The sequence below is a fragment of the Bos mutus genome, chromosome 12 (genome assembly GCF_027580195.1).
Source record: "Bos mutus isolate GX-2022 chromosome 12, NWIPB_WYAK_1.1, whole genome shotgun sequence".
NCBI classification, from domain to species: Eukaryota; Metazoa; Chordata; class Mammalia; order Artiodactyla; family Bovidae; genus Bos; species Bos mutus.
The window spans coordinates 36,498,965-36,523,138 of NC_091628.1; the positions used below are offsets into that span (position 1 = coordinate 36,498,965).

The window sequence follows — 24,174 nt, forward strand, 5'->3', positions numbered from 1 at the left end:
CTGAAAGAAATAACTACTCTTTTGTTTAGTTATAGAACTTGGTAGTTAGATTCTCGATGGTTTTAATTTTATTTTTACTCTTGGATATTCCAAATTTTCTAAAATGAATTACAATGTCAGGACAGAACATTGTTTTAAAAAATACTCTATAAACCCAGCCTTATCTCTACATCTGAGTTACTCTGCCATATCAATCAGATTTAAATTAACTGTTACTTTCTCTAGAAAGTATCCAGGCCCTGGTGGGTCAATGAAGTCGTCCCTCCAAAACAACAACACAAAGCAAAACCCTCTGAGGTTTTATTGCCTCTTTTCTGTTTACAACTCAATAAACAATGAGTTTATTGATACACCAGTCTCATTTCTGTGATTCTTTAAATTTTTTATTTACTCATTTCACAAATATTCGAGTGTTAATTTTTTACAAAGATAGGTATGTACAATACTAAAGTTATTCCAGACAGGGTTCCTGCTGTGAAGAGATTTCTACTTCAAACTGAACTCCTCTCAAGCTTAATCCAACCCCACGATAAACCTCTTGCGGCTTTGTGCTCTATCTGCAGCGTCCTTCACTGGCTCTGGCAGGACAACAAGCTGCCAGCCATCACAGCAGGGGGCCATCAGACAGCCTGGCAGGAAGAAAAGTGAGGACAAATGGTTCATAGTTGAAGTTTTGGGACCATCGCTGCCCTGTCAGGACTGGAATGAGAAGGCTGTCATAACACTGCCTGGAAAGGGTTCCGGGTCACTGAACCACTGACATCATCAGAGTAGTCCAGGGATAATCGTGTGATAATTGTGGCTGAACACAGAGATCAAAACCCTTAAGATTAGACTCATTATTTTAACTTAAATACACACACACAATGACACAGTGCATTATCATCTATTTACATGAAGTTACAATGACAGCTCTGAGAATATAGCAGTGAATTGTGGCTCCAAGACTCCCTTTGCTTGATCTAGAGACACAACTCAGCACCATCAGCAGCAGGACGTCCTTGTTTGTGTGAACGATGGAGGAGAGGCGATGGGGCAGCCCACTGAGTACAAAAAGTTTACCAAGTGTCATTCCTGTTAAATGAGTGTGTGCTGGGTATCAGGTGATGATGGAAGGCCTATGAAAATGGCTTCCTCTCTCGCTCTGCTGCTGGACTCTCCGAAGAAATTCTGACTTAAATGTGTGCACATATCAGAGAGGGGGCAGAGCAGGGATGTTGTGAGGGAAGAGTTCAGACTTTCCTTGGAAAAATTAAAGGACCAAAGAAGTAAAAAAAAAAAAAAAAGTTGAAATTACATCTCATTTTTTTTTTTCTGTCCTATGCTATGCATTTTGTTTCTATTATTGTTTAGTCTCTTAAGTCGTATCTGACTCTTTGTGACCCCATGCACTGTAGCCCACCAGGCTCCTCTGTCTGTGGGATTCTCCAGGCAAGAATACTAGAGTGGGCTGTCATTTCCTTCTCCAGGGGATCTTCACAACCCAGGGATCAAACCCATGTCTCCTACATTGGCAGGTGGATTCTTTACCATCTGAGCCACCAGGGAAGCCCTGCTCTGCATTTTAGACAAACTCAAATTAATTAGAACACCACTCTCAGGCCTGGTTTTATAAAAGATCTTTTACTTAAAAATGAGGCCTCTCTGGGATACTAATATGGGTGTAGTCACATATGTTACACATGAATAAAGAAACTTACAGCATGAAACAAAAAATGTGTTGCAGAGTGCTATGAACTGTCTAATAAAGAATAAATATTATGTGTTAAACCACAAGGTTCCTCCACTGAGGTTCAATCCTGGTAAATGAAAACCCCCTTGGGTTACGGGAGCACCTGGAGCTCCGTTCTGGAACTAGTGGTGGGTGGAGGGTACCGTGGAGGAGGGAGGGCAACGAAGGACTGTGAGGAGCTGAGAGGCGGGATGAGGACTCTTAAGGATGTCTCAGGGTCAAACTGATGTCTTCCAAGTTGCTGTGATGTAAACCTGCCATCACCTCATCCTTTTGCAAACCTCTAGCTGAACTAGCCTTTTCTGAGCAACATGACTGTGAAATAATAAATTCTCTGGGAATTCACAGGAAGGGAGGGCGCTGGACTTTTAATAGAGTGTGGAATGGAGGTGTGAGCAGTGCTATCTAGAGCTTAAGAGTCAGGGAGACCCTTAATCCAGCAGATGTCTGGATTACCTGACATTGTTTAACATGAATGAGCTCTACAGACATTTAAACACACCATTCTTCCCTACACCATTACCTTGAAATTCATGTATTTTTAAATAAGGACATTGATATATAAATTAAAATCACATATAAACACTGAAATCTGTTTTAAATTACAAAATATTAGTGAGTGTCTTTCCTACAGTTCTTTCTTTTCTCGAACACATTCCGACGACATCCCCACGGCAGCAGTCACCCAGCTGGCGCCAGAAGGTGAAGAACATCGCCATGTGCAGCTGGAGGGGCTTGGGAAGCAGGTGTCTTAATAATACATGTTCTTATCCCACCAGCCTAAAGGAGAAAGCAGTAAGTGAGAAACAGAGGAAGGTCTGCTGGAGCAGATCAAGAGCCCCCAAGTCCCCCATACATTAGTACTCACTTCCAGGGAAGAGTCTGATGAAAAACTTCCGCACCTCATCATACACCCAAATCAGAACTGCATGTGGCACAGCCACAAACCAGTACTGAGGCCTAGAGGGAGAGAGTGGGTGGCGTGAGACCCACACACCCACCCTTAAGTGGCTGAGCGCCTCATTCATTCCCCTTTCTAGACTGGACAGAGCAACCCCACTGGGTCACACAGCATAGAACCCCAAGGTTTCTTATTTAACTGGACTGTGACCACTAGAAACAGTGTCTGCCTGAGAAGGGATCTGTTGGATGAAGGTAGAGATGGGATGGTGAGGGATGGAAAACCCACCTCCTCTTCTGAAAAAACTAGCAGGTCAAAGCCTCATACTGATTAAAAGAAAGAAAAAAAGAACAGTTTCACTTTCTCTCTTTGGAAAGACTTGAGGGGAAAGACTTGTTAGGCTGTGACAACCAGATTGGGGCCAGTTCCTCCCCGTTGTTGCAGGGAACCTCACCGGAGCATCGTGAAATTCAGGGCCTGGATGGTTCCAAGGCCATAGGAGAGGATTAATGCGATGATAATCTGTGAGGCAATCCCCACCCAGATAACTTTATTTCTGTAAGACACAAAAGCAAACAAATTCTGAACTCCCAGCCCCAGGCTCACATGCCCACATGCAGTCATCTGGGCAGCAAAGGCCCAGGCTGAACCCCCAGGACAGTTGCACCAGTACCTGAAGAGACCTTGCTGGAAGATGGAATTCCTCCGGGTTTTCCTGATGATCAAATCTGCTATTTGCTGAATCATGATGCTGACAAAGAATGCTGTGTAGCCCGTCCATTCTAGGTATTTCCTCTGGAACCTTGTCTGTCAATGGCCAGAGAAGAGAAGACCATGACGCCCCAGATGGACACCTCAGGGAGGTGTTGGTGCCTGTCTACGAGCCTTGACTCTCTTTCCCCTCCCCACGATTGAGAGAGGGTTACTTTCTGTGTTTGGAAAGAAATCTATGGATTAGATTTACGGATTTTAATGGATTTGGCCCAGCTGTGGCACTGCTAGCTGCTCCTCCTCCACACCTGAAGTGTGCTAATCGTTGAATCGTGTCGGACTCTTTGAGACGCCACGGACTGTAGCCCACCAGGCTCCTCTGCCCATGGGGTTTACCAGGCAAGAATACTGGATGGGTTGCCGTTCCCTTTTCTAGGGGATTTTCTGAAACCGAGGATTTAAACCCAGGTCTCCTGCATTGCAAGCAGATTCTTTACCATCTGAGCCACCCGGGATGCAAGCTAATGTAAACAGGTGAGCTCTAGACCTCCAACTTGAGAGGAGCCGAGCCCGGCAGAGGCAAGCCACTGTGACCACAGGGCCCTCAAGGAAAACTATCACTTCCCCTGTCTCCTTACAGCCATCCAGGGAGGATGCCGCCAGCAACCTGGCCCTTACCCATTCCTGTCCGTAGCTGTCTTCCAGGTCATTCACATTGTCGTTCTCCCACTCCACCCGCAGGTGGAGGATAGCGCTGGGTAGAAAGCCCTGCTGCGCGTACACGGTGAAATACGTAACAAAGGCCCCGAGGGCCTGCATGAGGCCTAGAAGAACAGGAGAGGTTCTGTACTGACCCCAGAAGTGCCCTGCCTCACTCTCCTCTGGGCTCCCCCAGCAGCCCACCCCGCCCCACAGGGGAAGGTGGGTCTCTGGGCAGCCCCTCCTCGCACCGATATGCAGGTAGGAGTACAGGGCGAGTGGCGCATTCACCAGCCTGTCCTTCTTCTTGTGGCGAGGCTTCCTATTCATAATGTCACTTTCAGCTTTCTCGTAAGCCAGGGCGATGGAGGGAATCTAGAGGGGGAGAGCAGCATGAGGCCCGACCCTGAAATGCTAGATGGAAGGAAAGAGTGGCAGCACAGCCAGGGGCCTGATGTGGGGGGGTGGTGGTGGTGGTGGTGGTGGTGGCAGTGGTGCTGGTGGCATTACGGAACTGGTCCATCCAGGGTGCAGACAACAGGGTGTGCTGTCTGCAGAGAAGACAATCCACCTGTGTCTGATCGCCTGACCATCACCCTGTGCTGCCATCTCTAAATGACCTAGTTATAAAGCACTTTACCTTCCCACCACTGACCAGTGGTTCTCTCCCAGGTCCTCCCCCTGGAGGGCAGAGAGCCCAAATTTCTAACAAGTTCCCTAGTGATACTTGGAAGAACCATGGCAGTGGAGATAAGAAGAGCAAGCTTGCTGCACGCTCTGGGGCTTCAGCTCCCCTCTAAGGTAGAGATGCCCTAATATCCCTGGACCGTGGAGGCTGCCCAGGTGTCGTGTGAAATGAGGGGTAGGCAATGACCTGCAGAGCTGTGAGTTTTGCTTGCTCCCCAAAGCCTCTGTAAGCTAGAGCCATGGGAGTGATTGTCACAAAGCTTCCTAAGGGGATTCGTTCTAGCACAGGGGAGGTTTTAGGTGATATTACTGTAGGTCTGTGTGAGGCTTCACAGTGTTATTAATGGCGGCTTCTTACTGTGTTTGGTGAGGGGCATCCAGGTCACAGATTCTTTTACTTAACAAGGGGCAGCTGTGGGTTATCACTTCAGCCACTGGGCCCCAAGCAGTACAGGGACTATTTTGGTGACAGCTCTTCAAAAAAAAAAAAGGGGGACGCACATGAGCTGGAACTGACCTATGCCCTGTTTTTTTGCAAAGGTGAAGAACTCATGTGTTGAAAAGTTCTTTTATGAAGTGAAGTGGTTTTAATTTTCAAACACTTGATAGATCTCTCTGGTCCTGTGCTTTGAAGTGTGGTTGGTGGACCAGCAGACTCAGCATCACTTAAGAGCTTGTCAGAAACCATCACGTTGAGGTCTGAGAAGCACTGATTAATCCATCTCCTGCCTTTGAAGGTAATGACACTGAGGTTTCCCTCACCTGGGGAAGTCATCAGACCCTGTTCCCTTTCTGGCTACTTACTATGTCTGTGCCTAAGTCGATGAACAAGATAGTAATGGTGCCAATGGGCAGGGGAAGCCCAGCAATGATGTAGATGAGAAAGGGGCACAGCTCGGCGATGTTCTTGGTCAGCGTGTATGCGATCGTCTTCTTTAGGTTGTCAAAGATCAGGCGACCTAAGCAGAAGACATTTCTCCCTATAGGACTTGCGCCTCATTTCATGGGTGGCCCCAGCCCTTGCTAAGACCACTCAAGACCCTACTCACCTTCCTCCACCCCTGTGACGATGGACGCGAAGTTGTCATCCAGCAAGACCATGTCGGCTGCATTTTTGGCTGCATCAGAACCTGCTATCCCCATGGCGATCCCAATGTCTGCCTTCTTCAGAGCTGGGGAGTCATTAACTCCATCCCCAGTCACAGCGACCACAGCATCCTGCAGGGATGGCAGAAGGTTGTGGGAGACGGGTAGAGGAGGTTAGTGAGCAGCCTGGAGGTCTGCTGCATCAAAACAAAGGCCCGTTTTGGGTTGGAGGAAAAAGTTTAAAATGGGAAATCCCAGAAGTAAGAACAAGCTCCAAATAAGATGTGTTTGAATGACCAAAACCATATGAATCCAAATTGTAAAGGTAGGCCCCTGGGGAGCAAGCAGGAGGGTCCCTGGGTGGACAGGGTCAGCCCTGATAGGTGGAGATGTGGGGTGGTGACCTCACCAGAGCCCTAAGGGGGGGCTAAGGCTCAGTGCTGCTTCTCCCCACAGAATGATGACAGACCTAGAAGGTTCCCCAGGTGCTGCATTCACCCACCTGCCTCTGACAGCCCTCCACGATGATCAGCTTCTGCTGGGGGGATGTCCGGGCAAAGACGATCTCCGAGTGGTTGGCTAAGAGCTCATCTAGCTGTTCCGGGCTCATGTCCTTCAGCTCCATGCCGGTCACCACAGCGGCCTTAGCATCCCTAGATGGGCAGGAGGAACTGGGTGAGGGCCTAGGTGGAAGCTGAGGTTAAAATGCTATTCTGGGCAGGAGGTGGGGTGAACCTCTTTGGTTTTACCTGGAACCCCAGGTCCTGACTCATCTGAATCATCTGGTGGGATGATGGGGTGTGTGGGTCTCTTTTCAAGACAGTGAACTAAGGCTGACAGGCATTGCCTTGTGTCACATGACAGTAGGAACAAGTCAAGTAGCCATTTCTTACAGGCATGGGTGAGAGGTGGCACTTCCTAGGGCAAAGCTTTACTCAAAAGAAAAGGAGGTAAAAAAACTGCCTATTTGTACATTCTGAATCCAAGAATCCAGCTTTTGCCTGAACATATGGGTGACAGCTCTTTGTTTATTTCAGACTCACGGTGTCTACTATGCAACCAACTATGTAGGGAGAAAAGTTAACTGAGGTCTTCCTGAGGAAAGCTTTTATTTGCTGCTTATAAAAGTGAGGTTCTAGGAACTACTGAGACTGCAGACCTGACCATACTGTCCCCTGGAGCACTGTCCAAAGGAGCATCCAGCAGAGCCCAGATCCCCACTTAGTCTGCAGGGCTAGGGGCAGCCTGTACCATACGGCCCCTCTGACTCCCCCACAGCACCCACGCTCTCAGTTCCAATTCCCCGGCTCTCAGTTCTGAACCCCTGACTCTGCAAGCCCTCACAGATCCCACCACCTTTGCCAGGGGTGGGGGCCTCTAGCCTTCCCTTCCCTTGGCGAACATTTCAGCCTTCAAATCTCAGCTTAAACGTTTTTAAGCACAAAACACTGCATGCCTTTTTGTTTACCTTTTTAAAGTTTTGAGCTCTTTTTAGGTCTGCTTCTCTTTTTTTTCTATTGGTGCTAAATATTGAAATTCTAGCACTTGACTCAAACTATAGGTTTTCCTATATTCTGGTAAAAAAAAAAAAAAAAAAAGAGGGGGAGGAAGAAGCAAGAAGGAAAGCCTTGTTTCCCTTCCTCCCCTAGCTATGAAAAGTTCTTCCCTGATCATGAAGCTGCAGTTGATAAAGTGGACAATTGAAAACATTCACAAAGTAACCAACCCTCTCTCCTGTGTGGTGACTTGTAGGAAAAAGTAAAATCCTACTATTTCAAAAAACAAAACAAGTATAACGTCCTTTCACAGACAGACATTATCACCGATGTTATCTACACAAAGGAGCACTGGGCCACCTTAGGCTCCAGACACAAATGTGTGCCCAGAGGCTGCTTACCTGCTTGGTGTCCTAACTGGTAATTTGTTGCCCTGGCAGTCACTTATCACCTGTCAGCTCTGTGTTCCTAACAGGTATAACTGTTTGGGCAAACTAGGATATGTTCTTGGGTCTTTTTCGCCCACATGCATCAAAGTATAATAAAGCAATGACATTTATTTTCCAACTAAGACTTTGGAGACTTTGATTTAAATGATCAACAGTCAGGTTCCCACCGCCAGCACCTCTGTGCCTGTGCTTATTTCACTGAGTTTGTTGTTGTTTATTGCTATTTAGTTGCTAAGCTGTGTCCAACTCTTTTGTGATCCCACAGACTGCAGCCTGCCAGGCTCCTCTGTACATGGAATTCTTCAGGCAAGAATACTGGAGTGGGTTGCCATTTCCTCTTCCAGGGGATCTTCCAGACTCAGGAATGGAACCCATGTTTCCTGTGTCTGCTACAATGACAGGTGGGTTCTTTACCAGTAGACACCAGAGAAGCCCTCCATTCTATTTACAACCAAATAAAAAGCAAAGAGAACTATGTTTCCATAGCAACACATTATGAAGCCTAAATATTAAACACGGAATAAATAGTCAAGATGCAGACTAGGGGCTCAGAGAGCACAAAGGGTTCTCAATGTTCCTGATTATAAACTGCACCAATGACAGGTAATTTCCTATAAAGTTTCTGCTTCAGTTTCCTCACTCTAAATTCATCACTGAAGTTTTCAGATCTACTTCACTGGGCTGAAATATAGGTCATTTTCATGGTCTCAATACAGTGGCTGGCACATATCAGGTACTCAATAAAATTTTGAGTAATGACTGGATGTAGAAATTACAGAGTAAACCAGCCAGAAATGATAGAGTAAACCAGTAGATCACGTTTGGCAAAAAGGGGTCTTCTCCAGACAACTCTTTAGAGGCAGTAGGGCCTGTGGTAAAGGCCTGAGTTCTGCTGTGTGGGTTCTGAACTCACTGCTTGTTAACTTGCTCCACAGGAAGGTTGAGGCGTTTGGCAATGTCTTCCACCGTCTCACTGTTGGCGGAAATGATACCGACGCTCTTGGCAATAGCTTTGGCTGTGATTGGATGATCGCCTGTAACCATGATAACCTAGAACACAGACAAGGAGACAGGCATGTGGGTGGTGAGGGACTCTGCTGCTCAGGCGAGCAGGGATGACTTGGTTTTGCCCACTCCACCATGGCAAGGGGCCACTGTGGCTTGCAGTCCTTGATCTTTAGGTCAGAGAATCACCTGTCTCAGAAGGACACATGGATCCCACTGGATCTACCCTTGTTTCTAAACCTTACATTTCCTCCTCGGACCTAGAGGAAGTCCTTCCCTTTGGCGTAACTCTGTGAGTGGGCTGACGGATAGCTCCTTCAGCATCTTCATGATGCTCCACAGCCTTGGAATTAACACAATAATGGAATTCAAATTTTGGCTTATCATGAGGGAAATGGAATATGGGAGCTGGACCTCAAGATTAAGTAACAAAACCTTTTATTGTCTGTCGTGGTCTAGGGTGATGTGGTTACTTCATGGCTTTATGCTCATTGCAATTGCACTTGTGGTTTATTCCACACAGACACAATGACTATGCTTTTATGGGACAGTTACTGAAATCTTAGTACAGTGAAAGTAGAGACTTAAAAAAAGGGGAATTATGACATTTAGGGGAAGAGACCTAAATACTGACTCTCCTATGACAGACATTCCTAGAAAGGAACTCAGCATCCGTGGAAGATGTGTGAAGTCAGGGATGTGCAAGTCCCACCTTGATCCCTGCGCTCCGGCACTTGGTGACAGCATCAGGTACCGTGGACCGAGGCGGGTCAATCATTGACAAGAGGCCCACAAAGCAGAAGTTGGATGTAGGGAAGTTCATTGCGTCTACATCAAATGAATACGTTTCTGGAAACTCGTCTGTCGGTAGGTAGAGGTGACAGAAACCTGAAATGGGTATGAATTTAGGAGCTGGTGAAACTAGGATAAAAAAATGATGAAAAAAAGAGGGAACATTTTCATACAGTTTCAGTCCTTTGTGTTTTACCAGTTTAAGAGAATGGATGTCAGTAAATCTGGCGGCTCAGATGCTAAAGAATCTGCCTGCAATATGGGAGACCTGGGTTCAATTCCTGAGTTGGGAAGATCCCCTGGAGGAGGGAATGGCCACCCACTCCAGTATTCTTGCCTGGAGAATCCCATGGACAGAGGAGCCCGGCAGGCTACAGCCCACGGGGTTGCAAAGAGTTGGACATGACTGGAGTGACTAACAGACTTTAGAGTTTACCATAATTGTTCAGTTCCTTCAGTTACATAACATGTTGTTTTAGGAAAGACATGTTTCATCCCCAAATCATCTACTCTGTGCCCGTTAGGTATGCTCTGGAGACAGAAAGCCCAGGAGTGGACAGCCTGTACTTCTGAGGAGGTTGCAGTTTACAAGTGGTGTGGGGGTAGAGACAGAGACATAAAGAGATGAAGAATGGGGAGCTGTGCCCAGAGGGTCCCCTCCATCCATTCCCATGTTTGTCTCATGCTGTTCCCTCTATGTGAGTACATTCCCCCCACAACCCTTCACATCTATCACTCAAGGTCCAGACTGTAATGTAACTCCTCCCATAAAATCTTCCCAGACTTCTGATCTGCAAGGGCCCCCACCCTCCTACGCCATCACACAGTATCCCCTGCATGCTGACCACATTCTCCTTTAGGATATGAGTGGACGCCAGGGCTATCCCGCTATACCCCAAGCCTGCTTCGTTTTGCCTGCCAGTGGGATCCCGCTCTCTCACCCAGCACGCGCTCCCCTATGCCGCCCAGCTCCATGTAGGCCGTGTGGAAGGCCTCGGCAGTGCTCCTGTCCAGAGGCTGCTCCTGCCCGTTGACCATGATGGTGCTGCACTTCTCCAAGACCCGCTCGGGGGCCCCTTTCATCACCACGAGGAAGCGCTTGTCATCTGGGTCCTCGGTCTCATGGATGGAGAGCTGCGGGGGAGGGATCACACATGCTCAGTGCGGCATCGCGGGTAAGGACACCGTCTTCACTGCTGCTGCTGCTGCTGCTAAGTCGCTTCAGTCGTGTCCAACTCTGTGCGACCCCATAGACGGCAGCCCACCAGGCTCCTCTGGTCCCTGGGATTCTCCAGGCAAGAACTGTCTTTACTACGAAGGGCCTAAACTGGACAGAGCTTTTCATGAGCAAAACATCGCTTTCTCTGTGGTTTCTGTTTCTACTCTCTGTGATATGTAAAGGAAGAGTGTTCTCTGCAGGCATGTTCTGTCCTTTCTACTTCATGCCCAAGTAATATGCAGAGACTGAAGGACTTCCTGGCAGTCTGGTGGCTAATACTTCGAGCTGTCAATGCAGGGGGCCTGGGTTCCATCCCTGGTCAGGGAACTAGATCCCTCAGGTCACAACTCAAAGAGCTCACGTGCCAGAGCTGTTTTGTTTCTTCGAGTTGAGTGATGCCCCAGAGACCTTCCAAGGCCTCCTCCTAAACCACCCTGCTCAGTGCCGAGTGCTGCGCAGGCGTGTGAATATAAGGTGACTCTAAAGCACCTCAGAGCTCCTTGGACTCTTCTGTGGGACCCACTCCTTTCTAGCAACTCCAGGGAGCCCACTTTCTCCATTAACGATCTGTACAGGAGGCCTCACAGAACCTGTTCTTCCTCTCCCCAAAGAAGACGGAGCCCCAGCAGGATTCGAGTCTTGTCTGTGGTTAGATGGCCACCCGCCTAGGCTGAGCACACCCCTGGGGTCTGCCCAAGTCCTGGCTCTGGCCCTTGCTGGCTGTGTCCTCTGTTTCCTCATTCTTGACTACCTAGTAGAATTGTGAGGAGTGTGGAAATCAGCAGTTGATAGCCATGATTACTACTGTTATTTTAGGATTGCTAGTCATTCTATTTTCACTTATGTTTTGAACAGAGATCTGAGTTCCTCTACATCTTACATCATATATTTTGTTAGTTGTCTGCTTTGCTAACCATGACTCTTTACTGGTTAATTATCCACAAAGACGTTTGCTCCACAGTAATTTTCCAGTTCTAAATTCCTTCCAAACACAATGTGTGCGTAATCACTAGAAACTTGCACACAAACGTGGTCATCCTACTTACATAATTTAATGTTATGCAAAGACTAAGTCCTAGAGAAGGAAATGGCAACCCCATCCAGTATTCTTGCCTGTGAAATCCCATGGAGAGAGGAACCTGGTGGGTATGGTCCAAAGAGTTGGACACAACTGAGAGACTAAACAACAACAACAAAAGACCAAGTCACAACACCCCACTCTTGCTTTGGAGTCTCCGGGGAACTCCACCTGTAGCAGCACTTTGTTCCCTGCCTGACCTGAGGAGGGTGGACATGGCTGCCTGAGGGCTACCCTAGTGGGAGGGGAGATAACCAGGCAAGGGTGGCCAATCTCCCCCTGAGCAACAAGGGGTGGAGACTCCTGTGCACTGCCGGCAGGGCAGACATGGAAGGCAATGCTTTCGGTCCTCACTGGTCCTCACAAAGGGCAAGGTTCACCCAAATGGCCTGAACTGACCACCTGGCCTTTGTGTTGTGGTAGAAAAAGCATAGACTCAGGCATCAGACGGACATGTGAAGACTTAGATGCTCAGGTGGCTCTGGCCACCTCAACACTTTCTAAGGCCCATTTCCTTGCCTGCAGTTGGGACTTCACCTGGTCCTACCTTCAAGGCTTATGGTGAAGATTACATGAGACCAGGCTTGGAGAATGCCTGGCTTCTCCTGACTGCCCCCCTCACTCAGCCTGTCATGTTGGGGGGTGTGGCTGCTGGCTCTCCCTGTGCCCAAGTCACCAGGGTGGGCAGTGGTGCGTTTGTGTGCATGTTATACAGAAAGGCCACGTGTGGGAATGGCAGGCCCCATAGAAACCTTTATCTTTTCTCTCCTCTACTTGTTCTGTGTTTACCAGATGTTCAGGCTCTGCATCTCTGAGGACTGTTTTTAAAGTCAAGTGTCATTCAAAACACATACTGACTAAAGGATACCTACAAGTGGAAATGCTGCTCTAGTGATGATAAGGATTCAGTGGCTACTAAAGCCCATGAGCCCTAGAGCCTGTGCTCCACAACAAGAGAAGTCACTGTAAGGAGAAGCCTGCACACTGCAACAGAGACCCAGCACAGCCAACTATAATTAAAAACCAAAAGATTCAATTGTGAGGGGAAAGTCACCTGAAATTTGTTGGTTGAGTTAAAAGGGATTTCAGCTACTTTGCGGTTTCTTTTTCTAATATCCATCACGTTACCCAGCATGACCTCTGAGAACTTCAAAAGAGCAGTTTCTGAGGCATCTCCAACCACAATTTTCTGTGAATCAAAAGATATAAGTAGTTGCAGCACATAATCAGGTTCTTCTGTGGTTATTTTCAACCAACCAATGTGCAACCTAAGCTTACCAAGTACCAGAGGGAGAGAACAGTTATCCCATAAGAGACAGATTTACTACTGTTAGTGTTAATTGTGTCTGACTCGGGACTGTAGCCTGCCAGGCTCCTCTGTCCATGGGATTCTCCAGGCAAGAATACTGGAGCGGGTTGCAATGCAGGACACCCAGGTTTCATCCCTAGGTCGGGAAAATCCCCTGGGCAAGACTACTGGAGTGGGTTGTCATTTCCTTCTTCAGGGGATTTTCCCAACCCAGGGATCAAACCTGGGTCTCCTGCATTGCAACCCGCTCCATTATTCTTGCTTGGAGAATCCCATGGACAGAGGAGCCTGGTGGGCTACAGTCCAGGGGGTCGCAAAAGATTCAGACACGACTAACGCTTACAACTGTTAACTGCAGGGCGCCACCTGCTGGCGATAGGGGAGTTCAGACAAGTTAGAGCCCTGAGAGTGGGAGTTTTCATGGGAAAAAAGCAATGAACTTGATCTTGGAGAGGGGCAGGGGGTGTTCCCTGGAACTTTGATTGTATCTTCTTAGCTGGTAAAGAATTTAGGGCAGTAACTTAAAGGCACAATCATTTTCAAGAAAGAGACTTTTCAGAAGACCTAAATGAATATTTTGAGAACTTTTAGATTTCTTAAAGTTAGTGACAGTGAAAAGGGTTCCTACAGGTCTTGTGGTTAGATTCGCTCTCACAGAACAAATGCTACTTAGTTGCAGAGATTAAATAAAGCACCAGATCAGAACAGAGAAGGTGACTTCACTCTGCAAAGTGCCTGCGGCTGAGACTGTTTGTGGGGTTTCACCTTCATGATAGGGACGCTCTCCTGTCCAGGTCTGAACTCAGCGCGGTTACACAGCGTTATGATCCTTGACAGGGAGGCCCAGGTCGCAGAGCTTTGGTCAAAGACTTGATCTGGAAAGAAGAACCATGGATGCCGAAGGTGCCAGGCTTGTGCCAGTGAGCAGTATTGTTCACCCATGGCCACAGACCAGCTGTGCTGAGCCCACCATGCAGGGCCAGGCTGGATGCACCCCAAGGCTTACTCGATTGGTTTTCACTAGTGTCTGCCACGAAGATCTGGTGGTCGAACCACAGATGGGCCACTGTCATCCTGTTCTGGGTCAGGGTCCCGGTCTTGTCTGAGCAGATGATGGAGGTGGAGCCAAGAGTCTCCACTGCCTCCAGGTTCTTCACAAGGCAGTTCTTCTTGGCCATTCGTTTTGCTGTCAGTGACAGAGTCACCTAGACAGAGGAGAGAGAGAGAGAAGCTTTGAGAAAAACCACCATGCTGAACTTGGGTTCAATAATGTAGGAACAGTTACAGTTGGACTAGTTTCAGGTATAGTTACAGATGCAGTAAAACTGCACCAGACCCAGTGGCTGAGAAGGCATATAAAGCTTGCATGTGCTCTCTCTCTCTCATGTCCCTTTACTCCTTGAGGAAAATGATCCTAAGGGATCCACAGGTAGCAAAGCCTGGCAAGTGTCAAGTCAATACAAAGGGGGCTTGGCTGCTGAGCGCCCGTGGATCACAAGCAAGAGCGTTATAAGACAGACTTCAGCCACTATGTGCCAAAGAGCTTGCCCCAAATGGCTTACCTGTTGCTTTGGGGAATCAAGAAACACTTGTTTCACTTTAGGATCTCCAAATGTTAATAAAGATTCTTGGATCTCTCTGAAGCCCCCAGATCTCAAAAGGGTTCTTTAGGCTCCAGCTTGGTCAAATTACTGTCTGCTGGAGTCAGAGGAGACAGGCAATAACACTTCTGTCTGTCTTTGCTTAGGACGGTGCCAGGAGCAGAGGTATGAATCCTCCCCACCTGGGGGCCTTGTTTTAGGATGAGTTAGGTCCTGACACAGGGAGAACCAAAGTTAGACCAGGGGCAGAGCGGAAAGTGCTGAACTGCTCTGCAGGATCAGACAGGGAGTTTGTGTCTCAGACTGCCTCTGAGAGGGTGAAGTGATGTGAAAGTGTACCTACATCCCTCAGCTGTAGAAACTGCCAAAGTATTTTTTTTTTCTTTTAAAAACTGTGGAAATGCAGGGAAGGTGTCAGGCTTCTAGAAAATTTCTAAGTGGTGGTTCAAGATTGTTTTATCTAGATCTTAAGGGGCAAAATATCATATGGGATTTGCAGATAGATCTCTGAAAATGAAAACACAAGTTTTCAAGGACAATTCATTCAGATACTAACAGATGACAGTTCTCTTTGTCCCTCTAAGAGACAGAACATCCTATGACTGGCCCTGATGCAGCAGACTCAGCCGCGGCAGAGCAGGATGGCACACTAGCAGGGTCAGGGTACGGCCACTAGCAGCACAGACTCACAGTGACAGTGGCCAGGAGACCCTCAGGCACATTGGCCACAATGATGCCAATGAGGAAGATGATGGAGTCCAGGACATAATACTTCATGGACACTGCGATGATGAAGAAAATGACGCCGATGGAGACTGCCACTCCTGCCACGATATGAACAAAGTGCTCGATCTCGATGGCAATGGGCGTCTTCAAGTCCTTGACTCCTGAAGCCAGCGAGGCGATCTGCCCAATGATGGTGCGGTCACCCGTGTTGATGACCATGCCAGTCGCTGTGCCTACAGGTGGAGCAGACATTTTATTCCAGGAGTCCTCAGCGAGGAGGGACCATGGCCTCGCATGCTCCTCTCTTTGGTGGCTCACATGGCCAATCAGCACATGACACTACAAAGGCCAAACACCAGCTCTCTAGACTCCTCAATTACACATTTTCTCTTGGAAAAGTTTAGCGGCAAGAGATGGTAGAGAGAGAGAAACATAAAGCTTGACAAAGGAGAAAGGCTATGAGAGGAACCTGCAGTCCTGCAAGCTACCAGACCTACCTTCCAGACAGGTTGTGGAGAAGAAGGCAATGTTCTTGGTCTCCAGGGGACTTTCATGTGTGAACTCACAGGAGCGGGCCTGGGGCTCTGACTCCCCGGTGACAGATGAGTTGTCCACCTAGGAGTTTTGAAAAGAGTTCAAGGTCAGGCAACGTGTTCCCTTCTTTGGTTACACTGAGACCTGGAAAGACCATAGCACCACGAGTGTGACCCTCAGGGCACCCATGACACTGACCTTACACCCCTGAGTGGACAGAATTCTGACATCCGCAGGGACCCGGTCTCCACCTTTAATCTCCACTATGTCCCCCACCACCAACTGGTCAGCAGGAATTGTCTTCTTCTCTGAGTCTCGAATGACAAGTGCTTGCTGCAGAAGAAAATCATGACCCAGGCTTCAGATCCCATCCGGGAATGATGCTGGCCCTCCTGCATGCTCCTTGTCCCCCACAGGCTCAGGAAGGAAGGCACAGGAGTGCATAGCTGTCAGAATAGCAGACAATGAAGCCAAGGCTTCTACTCAGGTCCTAAAGACCCTAAGAACTATTTTTCTTGAGTTGGAGCTCACGGAGATAGCCTTCGATCCAGAAAATGCTGCCATGGGAGGTATAGCAAAGCCACTGTCAGTTCTGGGCCTGACAGACAGGGGGACCATTAGGATGAATCATCCTGCTGGGAAGTCCAGGAAGAGTCCTGAAGTTGAGCTAAAGGGATCAATCATCTCGCTCAGGTCATATAGCCTTTAATGGAGTGAGAGATGGGTCTCTGCTTCCTAACACAAGAGATTCCACCCAGAGATCATGCCTCTCAGAAGCTCTGCAGCCCAGTGAGGGTGTGGTTCTGTTTGCTGACAGTGGTGTCCCCAGAGGACCCCTCCCAGGTTGCTGGAGGAGGAGGGATCTGAGGCCTCCCACACTGGCAGCATTCGGGGGCAACATGCAGTGAGGCTCAGAAATGGGAGTGAAAAGACTGATGGTTTAAAGAATGACAGGTTGGCTCCCTTGGCTCATGAATAACTTCTGTCTGAATGGTTCACCGAGCTGAGGAGCAGCCACAGGAGATGCCAGGCAGTGGCTCGTTTTTCTGTCCCATTCTGCTCTTGACTGAGCATCTTCCTCCACCTTGCCTCACTGACCACACCCAGGAGGGAACGGGGGCTCCAGAGAGATTAGGCCAGTTGCCCAAGACTCCGCAGACAGCAGGGAGGGGTCCTAGGCCGCCAAGCCATGCCCTCCCGCTCCCCCCATCTGATGCTTGCTTGTCTCAAGCCTGGAGACACCAGGGAGGCTGTCACACTTGCCTGCGGGATCATCTTGCGGAAACTGGACATGATGTTGGTGCTCTTCGCCTCTTGGTAATAAGCAAAGACCCCGGTTAGAATGACGACCAGGGCAAGCACGGAGCCCAGGTACACCTGGGTGAGGAGGGCAGGCATCAATCAGAGAAGCAGCATCAGGAATGAGCCCAACCTGAGGGTCAGGGTGCTCCACGGGCCAATCAGAGAGATGGCAGTTGTGTCCTGATATAACTTGCAGGCCATACAATTCACCCATTTGAAGTTTATAACTAAATGACTATTAATAATTAACACAGTTGTGTAACAATCACCACAATCCATCATTCCAGTAAGACCCCTTGTACCCACAGCAGTCACTCTCCCGCCCTGGCCCAGCCTGGGCAGCCACTGATCTGCTGTCTGAATCCAGCACTGGCCTGTTCTGGACATTTTACACCAATGGAATTGCACAGAATATGGCCTTTTGCACCTGGCTTCTCTCTCAGCATCATGTTGGCTGCTCTAGCTCTGTGGTTTGAAAATGAAAGTTGCTCAGTCGTGTCCAACTGTTGTGACCCCATGGATTATACAGTCCATGGAATTCTCCAGGCCAGGATACTGGAGTGGGTAGCCTTTCCCTTCTCCAGAGGATCTTCCCAACCCAGGGATTGAACCCAGGTCTCCTGTATTACAGGTGGATTCTTTACCAGCTGAGCTACAAGGGAAGCCCAGCTTTGTGACCCCTAGCTTTGTGGTTTGGTCCTACCTTACTATTAGACACACAAGTTCTCCACGGTAAAGGGAGAGAATTAGCTTTGAGGAGATAAAGCCCAAAACACCTCACATGGATGTCAATTTTTTTTCCCCACATAGGAACCAATCATGTATTGCTCTTTTAAAAACTGATGCTCACACTGCTCTGAGACACTAGAGAGTCAGATATACTTTCTATTTTATACCTGGAGAAGTTATTGATTTTCTCCAACTTATGCAGTGATTGGTCAGTGGTAGACCCCTGACCCCAGCCCAATGCTTTGCCCAGGGAAGGCCTTGCATTACAGTGCTGACCCTCACCACCCTACCCACCCCCACCCCCATCACCAGCAAACCCGGGAGGAGCCCCCAGCGCCATACATTGTCCAGGGAGGAGGCGTGATCATTGGAATACTGAATCCCGTATGCGATCCAGCACAGGATGGCTCCTATCCACAGGAGGATGGAGAAGCCCCCCACCATCTGTTTGAGGAACTTGATGATCTCCGAGGTTTCCTTGGGGGGCGTGAGGCTATTGGGCCCATGCTGAGCCAGCAGTTCAGCAGCCTGGGCACTGGAAAGACCCTGAGAAAGCAGAGGGAAAAGAAACAGGAGTTAGACGTTTCTCCCTCCTCGGGCTGGATGTCACATTTCTGCAGACTGTGGGCAGCTGTGACTATGTCCCAGCTCAGTCACTGTGCCATCTGGGGGTCTCATTGGATGAACTCCACCATTCTCCCGGCACATCCTGTAAACTGTGGGACAGGGTGTATGCCCTGACACCTTCCCGCCAGTGTTCCTCTCTTGCCCCTGCGTCCTCTGAGCCCAGGCTCCACTGCTCCTTTTTGCCTTCCTCTCTGTAGGCCAGTGAGTCACACAGTACATATTTCTGTTCACTCAGAACAGATGTATCCAAATCTCCTGGTGTTAAGACACCACATCTTTAAGTTTGAATTCACAGAATAAAGCAGCACTTCTGCGATGGGAGATTTTAGGAGGAGTGAGGTGTCCCCCATTCTTGGAGGAGGCCTGGACACGACCTGAATACTTCCTGGGCACAGGGTTTGAAAGCAACCCTGGACCATGACAGTGAGGAGGCACTCAAACCTTCCAGGGGTCACCACGGCTCAGCTGCAATCACAGTCAAAGAACTGTCTGTGACCAGACACACAGCCCAGCAGAGGGCCTTGTCATGCCTGCGGCTCAGGTCTGCTATTCTTGAGGTTAATGAGCCTCCTCTTGCAAGGTGAGCACGTAGAGATCACTCACAAGCCTCAAGCACACAGCCTCTTTGTATGGTCCCTGATCCCCTCCCCTGTCACTGGTTCTCTGATGACTTACCGTAATGATGTTTGTACTATATTTTGTCTCCAGTTCCTCTTTGCTGAGTTTGTGGTCATGCTAAAGTCCATGAAAAGAACAGAGTGAATTAGATAATTCCAAAAGACTTGAACCCTATACCCTGACAAGCCCATGAAATCTGGGAGAAACACTGAGGATGGGAGAGGGGCCAGGAAGTATAGAAAGAAGGAACCTTTGTCCCAGGGGTTCCTGCAGTGAGAGAAGAGAACTTTGCTTCAGGAGAGCTCACTGGCCAGTAGATTTTCTGGCCATCCCTGGAGAGTTCAGACTTGACTTGCCATTTACCACGTGGTAGCTGTCCTTAGTTTTTATGAGTAAAGCAATGCATTTCACCTCAGTCTGGTCTCCAGCACATGCAGATCCTAGCACACCCGTCATCCAGACACCAGTGATCTGGAAACTCAACTCAGACCTGAACTGCGGGATTAATGCGGAGCGATCAGCAGTGCCAAACCATTCCACGTGTACTGACAGTTCCACACAGCCCTCACTAGGCAGGCCATCTGGGAGAGAGAAATGGGTCTTTCCTTCCTTCAGCACTTGAGGCTCAGCTCGCTATCAGACAAGCCCTCAGATTAAAAACCTGCCAAATAAATACCAGGGGGCGGTGGGGGGGCCACACTTGCTAACTCTGCCACAGAATTATTAAACTAAAGCAGAGCTTCTCAACCTTAGCATTATTGACATTTTGGGTCAATAACTCTGTTGTGGGGACTTCTGCCCACCAGCACCCTCCCTTTGAGAAGCGATAACCATAAATATCTCTGGACATTTGCTGTGGCACCCAGGGAGCAAGTTCCCCTGTCCTGTTCTGTCCTGTCCCTTTCAGAATCTCTGGGCTAAAGGGCTAGAAATCTCTTCCTGTGGCAAAAAACCCAGCACTCAGGATCCTAAAACTCTGACTGTCAGAGACAAAAATTTATACTGTGGTACCAGAACCATCTCTTTTCTTAAAGCAAAAATGTTTCACGTTACAGAGTTAGGGTTTTGTCCTGTGCTTAGTCAGATTGGGCCTGCTCTTCTATTCACTGTACCAGTACCCCCTGAATATGACATTTCTGGGGAGCCATAGGATTAAGACATGGTTCTGTGCATAGTATGCCAAGTTCTGGGCAGAGAAGAGTTAACATGATTAAAGTCGTTGCTTTCATGGACTGATCTCACACTCTAAGGGGCCATACTGTACCATCCTCCCCACTAGCCTGACTCTCTGGGGATGAGAAATGGGAGGGTGCGGATGTGAACTCTGCTGGAAGAGCACAGGGCAGCACCAGGTGCCTCAGGCTTGAGTCACCTGCTTGTTTCTTCAGAAGCTAGGGACACTGCATTACTCATCAAGGTTCTAATTTTCTGGAGGGGTTGGGATGCAAGGGCACCCAAGTACGAAGTCACAAATTACAGGATTCCTGTAAGAAGGTTGCGAAAAAGAGGGGAAAGAAAGCTGTTTCTCAGCAAAGAAGCAAGGGAATACTCCAGTCAACACCATGGAATTATTTTTCTATATTTTCCAAAAAGGCTCAAATTTCAAGGAAGGTTCTCATTGTAATTAACAGGCATATGATAGAATGGATATATATTCATGTTATAAACAGTAATTTCAAGTAAGACTAGTTATATCTTCATCCTGAACTGCTAGATACATGTAGGAAATAAGAATGACTATCTTAGCCTTTCTCCAGTTTCTCTGTAACCCTCTTAACAACTCTAAGAGGTAGGTACTATTTTTAATTCCAATTTTTCAAAACAGGAAACTGAACTTCAGGAAAACAGATTTGAATTCAGATCCAAGTCCAGGGTCATCAGAACGTACATGGACAAACACCTTGCGGCATGTGTTGTTTAACGAGCTCTCCAGGTAAAATAAAAGAGCTCTGATTTGCAGCAGTCACATCTCAAGCTACTAGTACAGTACCAGTTGGCTTGCCTGAATTCCGGAATGTTTAACAACCTGCTCTGTGGCACACAAGAGCTCACAGCACTACCAGCTGCTCAGAGAACCACAGCTCTAAAGTCTGCAGTGAAGTGCAGAACAACCCGCATAATCTCAGACTCAGGGCAGGTTTCCATTGGCATTCCTGAGATGTAATCAGCCACATTTCAGTTCTGGGGATGTTCTTTCCCAGGGTGGCCAGCTTTAGTAGTAACAGGACTTCACATCCACAAAGCACTGCCATTACCAGAGACTCTCACCTCACTTTCCCCCTGACAGACCCATGAAAATGGTTTGTTTCCCATTTTACATAAAGAAAACGGAGCTTCAGAGAAGCTAGGTAGCTTACTCCCTGAACTGGAACCTCAGCTGAGCCCAAGGCTGCCTGAAGCCAAGACCAACTCTTCCTAACTACTGAAATCCTTTCTCATGGGGCAAATATACCCAGAAACCTAGGAAGTTTAGGGGCTTTCAGTTTTCCTCCTGGATAGTTCTGGCTGATGAGATAGTTTAATTTCATAGGCTACTAATATCTCAATGAACCAGCAGGGGAGAGGTCTGGGCAGTGCCTGTGGCGACTGGCTTCAGAGGAGCCCTCCCTGGGCGTGCCTACAGCCTGAATGCAGGAATCTTTGGAGGGCCTGACCCCTGGGCAGATACAATCACACCATTTTTTTTTTTTTTTCTTAAAACAAGGAAACACATGTCAGGGATTTTGAAATTCTTAAGACTGAATTTTTCTTTTGTAAGAAGTGGGTTATAGGGGCAAGCTGTCACCAGGGCGGACAGTGCTCAAGGGCACCCATTTGCTTAGGGACCAAATCAACTGACCAGATCAAGTTCTTTCTTAAGCTCCTCTTTCTGGTGGTTCTTTTTGCGTTCCAAGCACTTGTTTTTCAGGCCCCTGGACTTCTTGCCATCCTCCTTGTCTGTTTTCTCAATGTCTTTGGTTCCACTGAGCTCCACTGAATAAATTTCTCTTTTCTGAAAGAGAAGCAGAGGTGCAATGTTGGCCCAAGGTAGATGGGTTTTCTGAGGCAAAGCAGGGGCCCTCATGGTGGGTGGAACTTACAAGGAAGGGGCCCTCCCCCCATCCCCCATTCCCAGTCCCTCCACCTGGGAGTTCCCTACAGCTCCTCCAAACAGCGCCTGCAGCGCCTTCTCTCTGCTCTCCTCTTCTGAGGAGGGCTGGCTGGGTGGGTTCCTCAGAGGACCCCTCCCTGGGCGAGGAAGTTCATTTCCCCGACTCAGACAAGATCCCTCCGAGGAGGGGCAGGGTCTCTCTAGTGCCTGGTCCCCACGGGACACCAGGGCGCCCCGTGTCTGGGTGGGGGCGCCTGGTCCCCATGGGACACTCCAGCGCTCCCGGTGTCTCGGAGGGGGCGCCTGGTCCCACAGAGACACTCCAGCGTGCTCCGTGTCTCGGTGGGCACGCCTGGTCCCCGAGGGACACTCCAGCGCGCCCCGTGTCTCGGAGGGTGTACCCACTGAATTCCTGAACCGCCGAGGGCAGGACGGCGTCAGGACCATAGAGCATCCACTCCGTCACCAGCCCTACGCCGCCCTCCTCCGGCTCCGCGGCCCCTTCCCGCGTTTGGGTCAGCATCTTTCTTCACCCCACCAGCCCGAGTTCCACGGCCTCCCGACCGGCAGCGGAGAGAACTGAGCAGAGCCCACCCGCCCCTCCTCCCGCCCCGGCGGCACGCACCCGGTTCATGGCGCGGGTGGGGGGGGGGGTCCCGTCCGGAGGGCGGGCCGGGCACGTGGCGGGGGTCCCGTCGAGCGAGGACCGGGGTGCGGGGTCGCGTTGGGCTGGCGGCGGGGTCCTCGCTCCTTCGGGTGCGGAGCGCCAGCGCAGCCCTGCAGGTGGCTCGGCCTTAAAAGCCCGGCCCCGCCCCCGCCAGCGCGCCCCACCCCGAGCCCCGCCCCCGTCCCCAGCCGCGGGCAGAGAGCCGGGTGGGCGTCGGGTCCAGTGGGCAGTGCGGTTCGGCCGCCCGGACCTGCGGCGCAGAAGGCTCTGGGGAAAGACCCCGCCCGCTTTTCCCCTTGAGACTCGTCAGATTGTGAAAAGTCCCAAGCCGGGTGGGGGTGGGGGGAATTGTAGCTCCTCGCATTGGTCATTCTCTGGGTGTCCTGGCATCGAAAGGCCCTGGACGACCCGAGAGCGGACTTCGATGGTCGCCGTTGGGTCAGAGCGAAGTGGGGAGTAAACGAGAGCCCCCACCCCGACCCCCAGAAACAGCCCAGTTACTTTCAGGACCCAGATGCGGATGAAGGGGTGTGAGGCCCGAGGGTTGAACGAGGTGCCTTAGTGGCACGCTGGGCCGGGGATCAGCACCCACCCTCCACCGATGGGGGTGAAGACCTCTCCCTCTCTAAAGAGGGATGTCCACATCCGCCGTTATTTCTCCCTCTCCCTCCCATCCTCTTCCTTCCCTTCTTTTCTTTCCAAAAAGGCAGAGTTGGAACTCAGTCTCCACCCCCTACCCCTGTGGAGCGGGGGCAACGGCAATGAGTCATAACTAAGTCCTCAGGGACAGGAAGACTCCGGCAACATCTAGTTACAGATACCTATCACAGGTTCCTTAGCGTCCCACCTCCAGCAACTGCGTGCTTCTGTGGAGTCTGTGTGAGGAGACACAGACTCAGTATGAAACTTGCTTCCACTCTGCCAGGAAGCCAAGAGGAGGGGTCTGCAGGCGCAGAGTGGCTGCTGCTGCTCTGTGCTTCTGGAGCCCTGGAGTAGAGAATCAGGACACCCAGAGAGAGGCCCTTGGGTTCAAGCCTGGAGTTCAAGTTTCAGGAGCAAGCCTGATTCACACTGACTCACTTAGAGGGTCAGGAGAGAAGGAGGTGGGGAGGGGG

The 24,174-nt window shown here is 49.5% G+C and overlaps 1 protein-coding gene across 1 annotated transcript; it reads right to left on the reverse strand.

Annotated features, from left to right (window-relative positions):
* Window positions 1–512: 512 nt before the first annotated feature.
* On the reverse strand, window positions 513–22,365 carry ATP12A (ATPase H+/K+ transporting non-gastric alpha2 subunit). The gene is made up of 22 exons (XM_005888730.3): window positions 22,141–22,365; window positions 19,359–19,418; window positions 18,399–18,602; window positions 17,289–17,402; window positions 16,224–16,358; window positions 15,989–16,106; window positions 15,456–15,724; window positions 14,171–14,369; window positions 13,930–14,039; window positions 12,910–13,044; window positions 10,500–10,692; window positions 9,479–9,654; window positions 8,675–8,811; window positions 6,319–6,469; window positions 5,780–5,948; window positions 5,535–5,689; window positions 4,295–4,418; window positions 4,023–4,168; window positions 3,307–3,440; window positions 3,088–3,189; window positions 2,601–2,692; window positions 513–2,512 (listed from the first exon to the last, which is right to left on the reverse strand). The coding sequence occupies exons 1-22, from the start codon at window positions 22,363–22,365 to the stop codon at window positions 2,484–2,486; spliced, it is 3,177 nt and encodes a 1,058-aa protein (XP_005888792.2). The 3' UTR covers window positions 513–2,483.
* Window positions 22,366–24,174: the final 1,809 nt, after the last annotated feature.

Excerpts from the sequence above, each read along its gene's own strand:
- ATP12A (XM_005888730.3), bottom strand. The coding sequence starts at position 22,365 with ATGAGGGCCCCTGCTTTGCCTCAGAAAACCCATCTACCTTGGGCCAAC. Across the intron at positions 3,441-4,022 it reads ACAGCTACGGACAGGAATGG|ACAAGGTTCCAGAGGAAATA; the intron begins GTAAGGGCCAGG and ends GGCCATTGACAG. Across the intron at positions 3,190-3,306 it reads TTCCAGCAAGGTCTCTTCAG|AAATAAAGTTATCTGGGTGG; the intron begins GTACTGGTGCAA and ends TGTGTCTTACAG.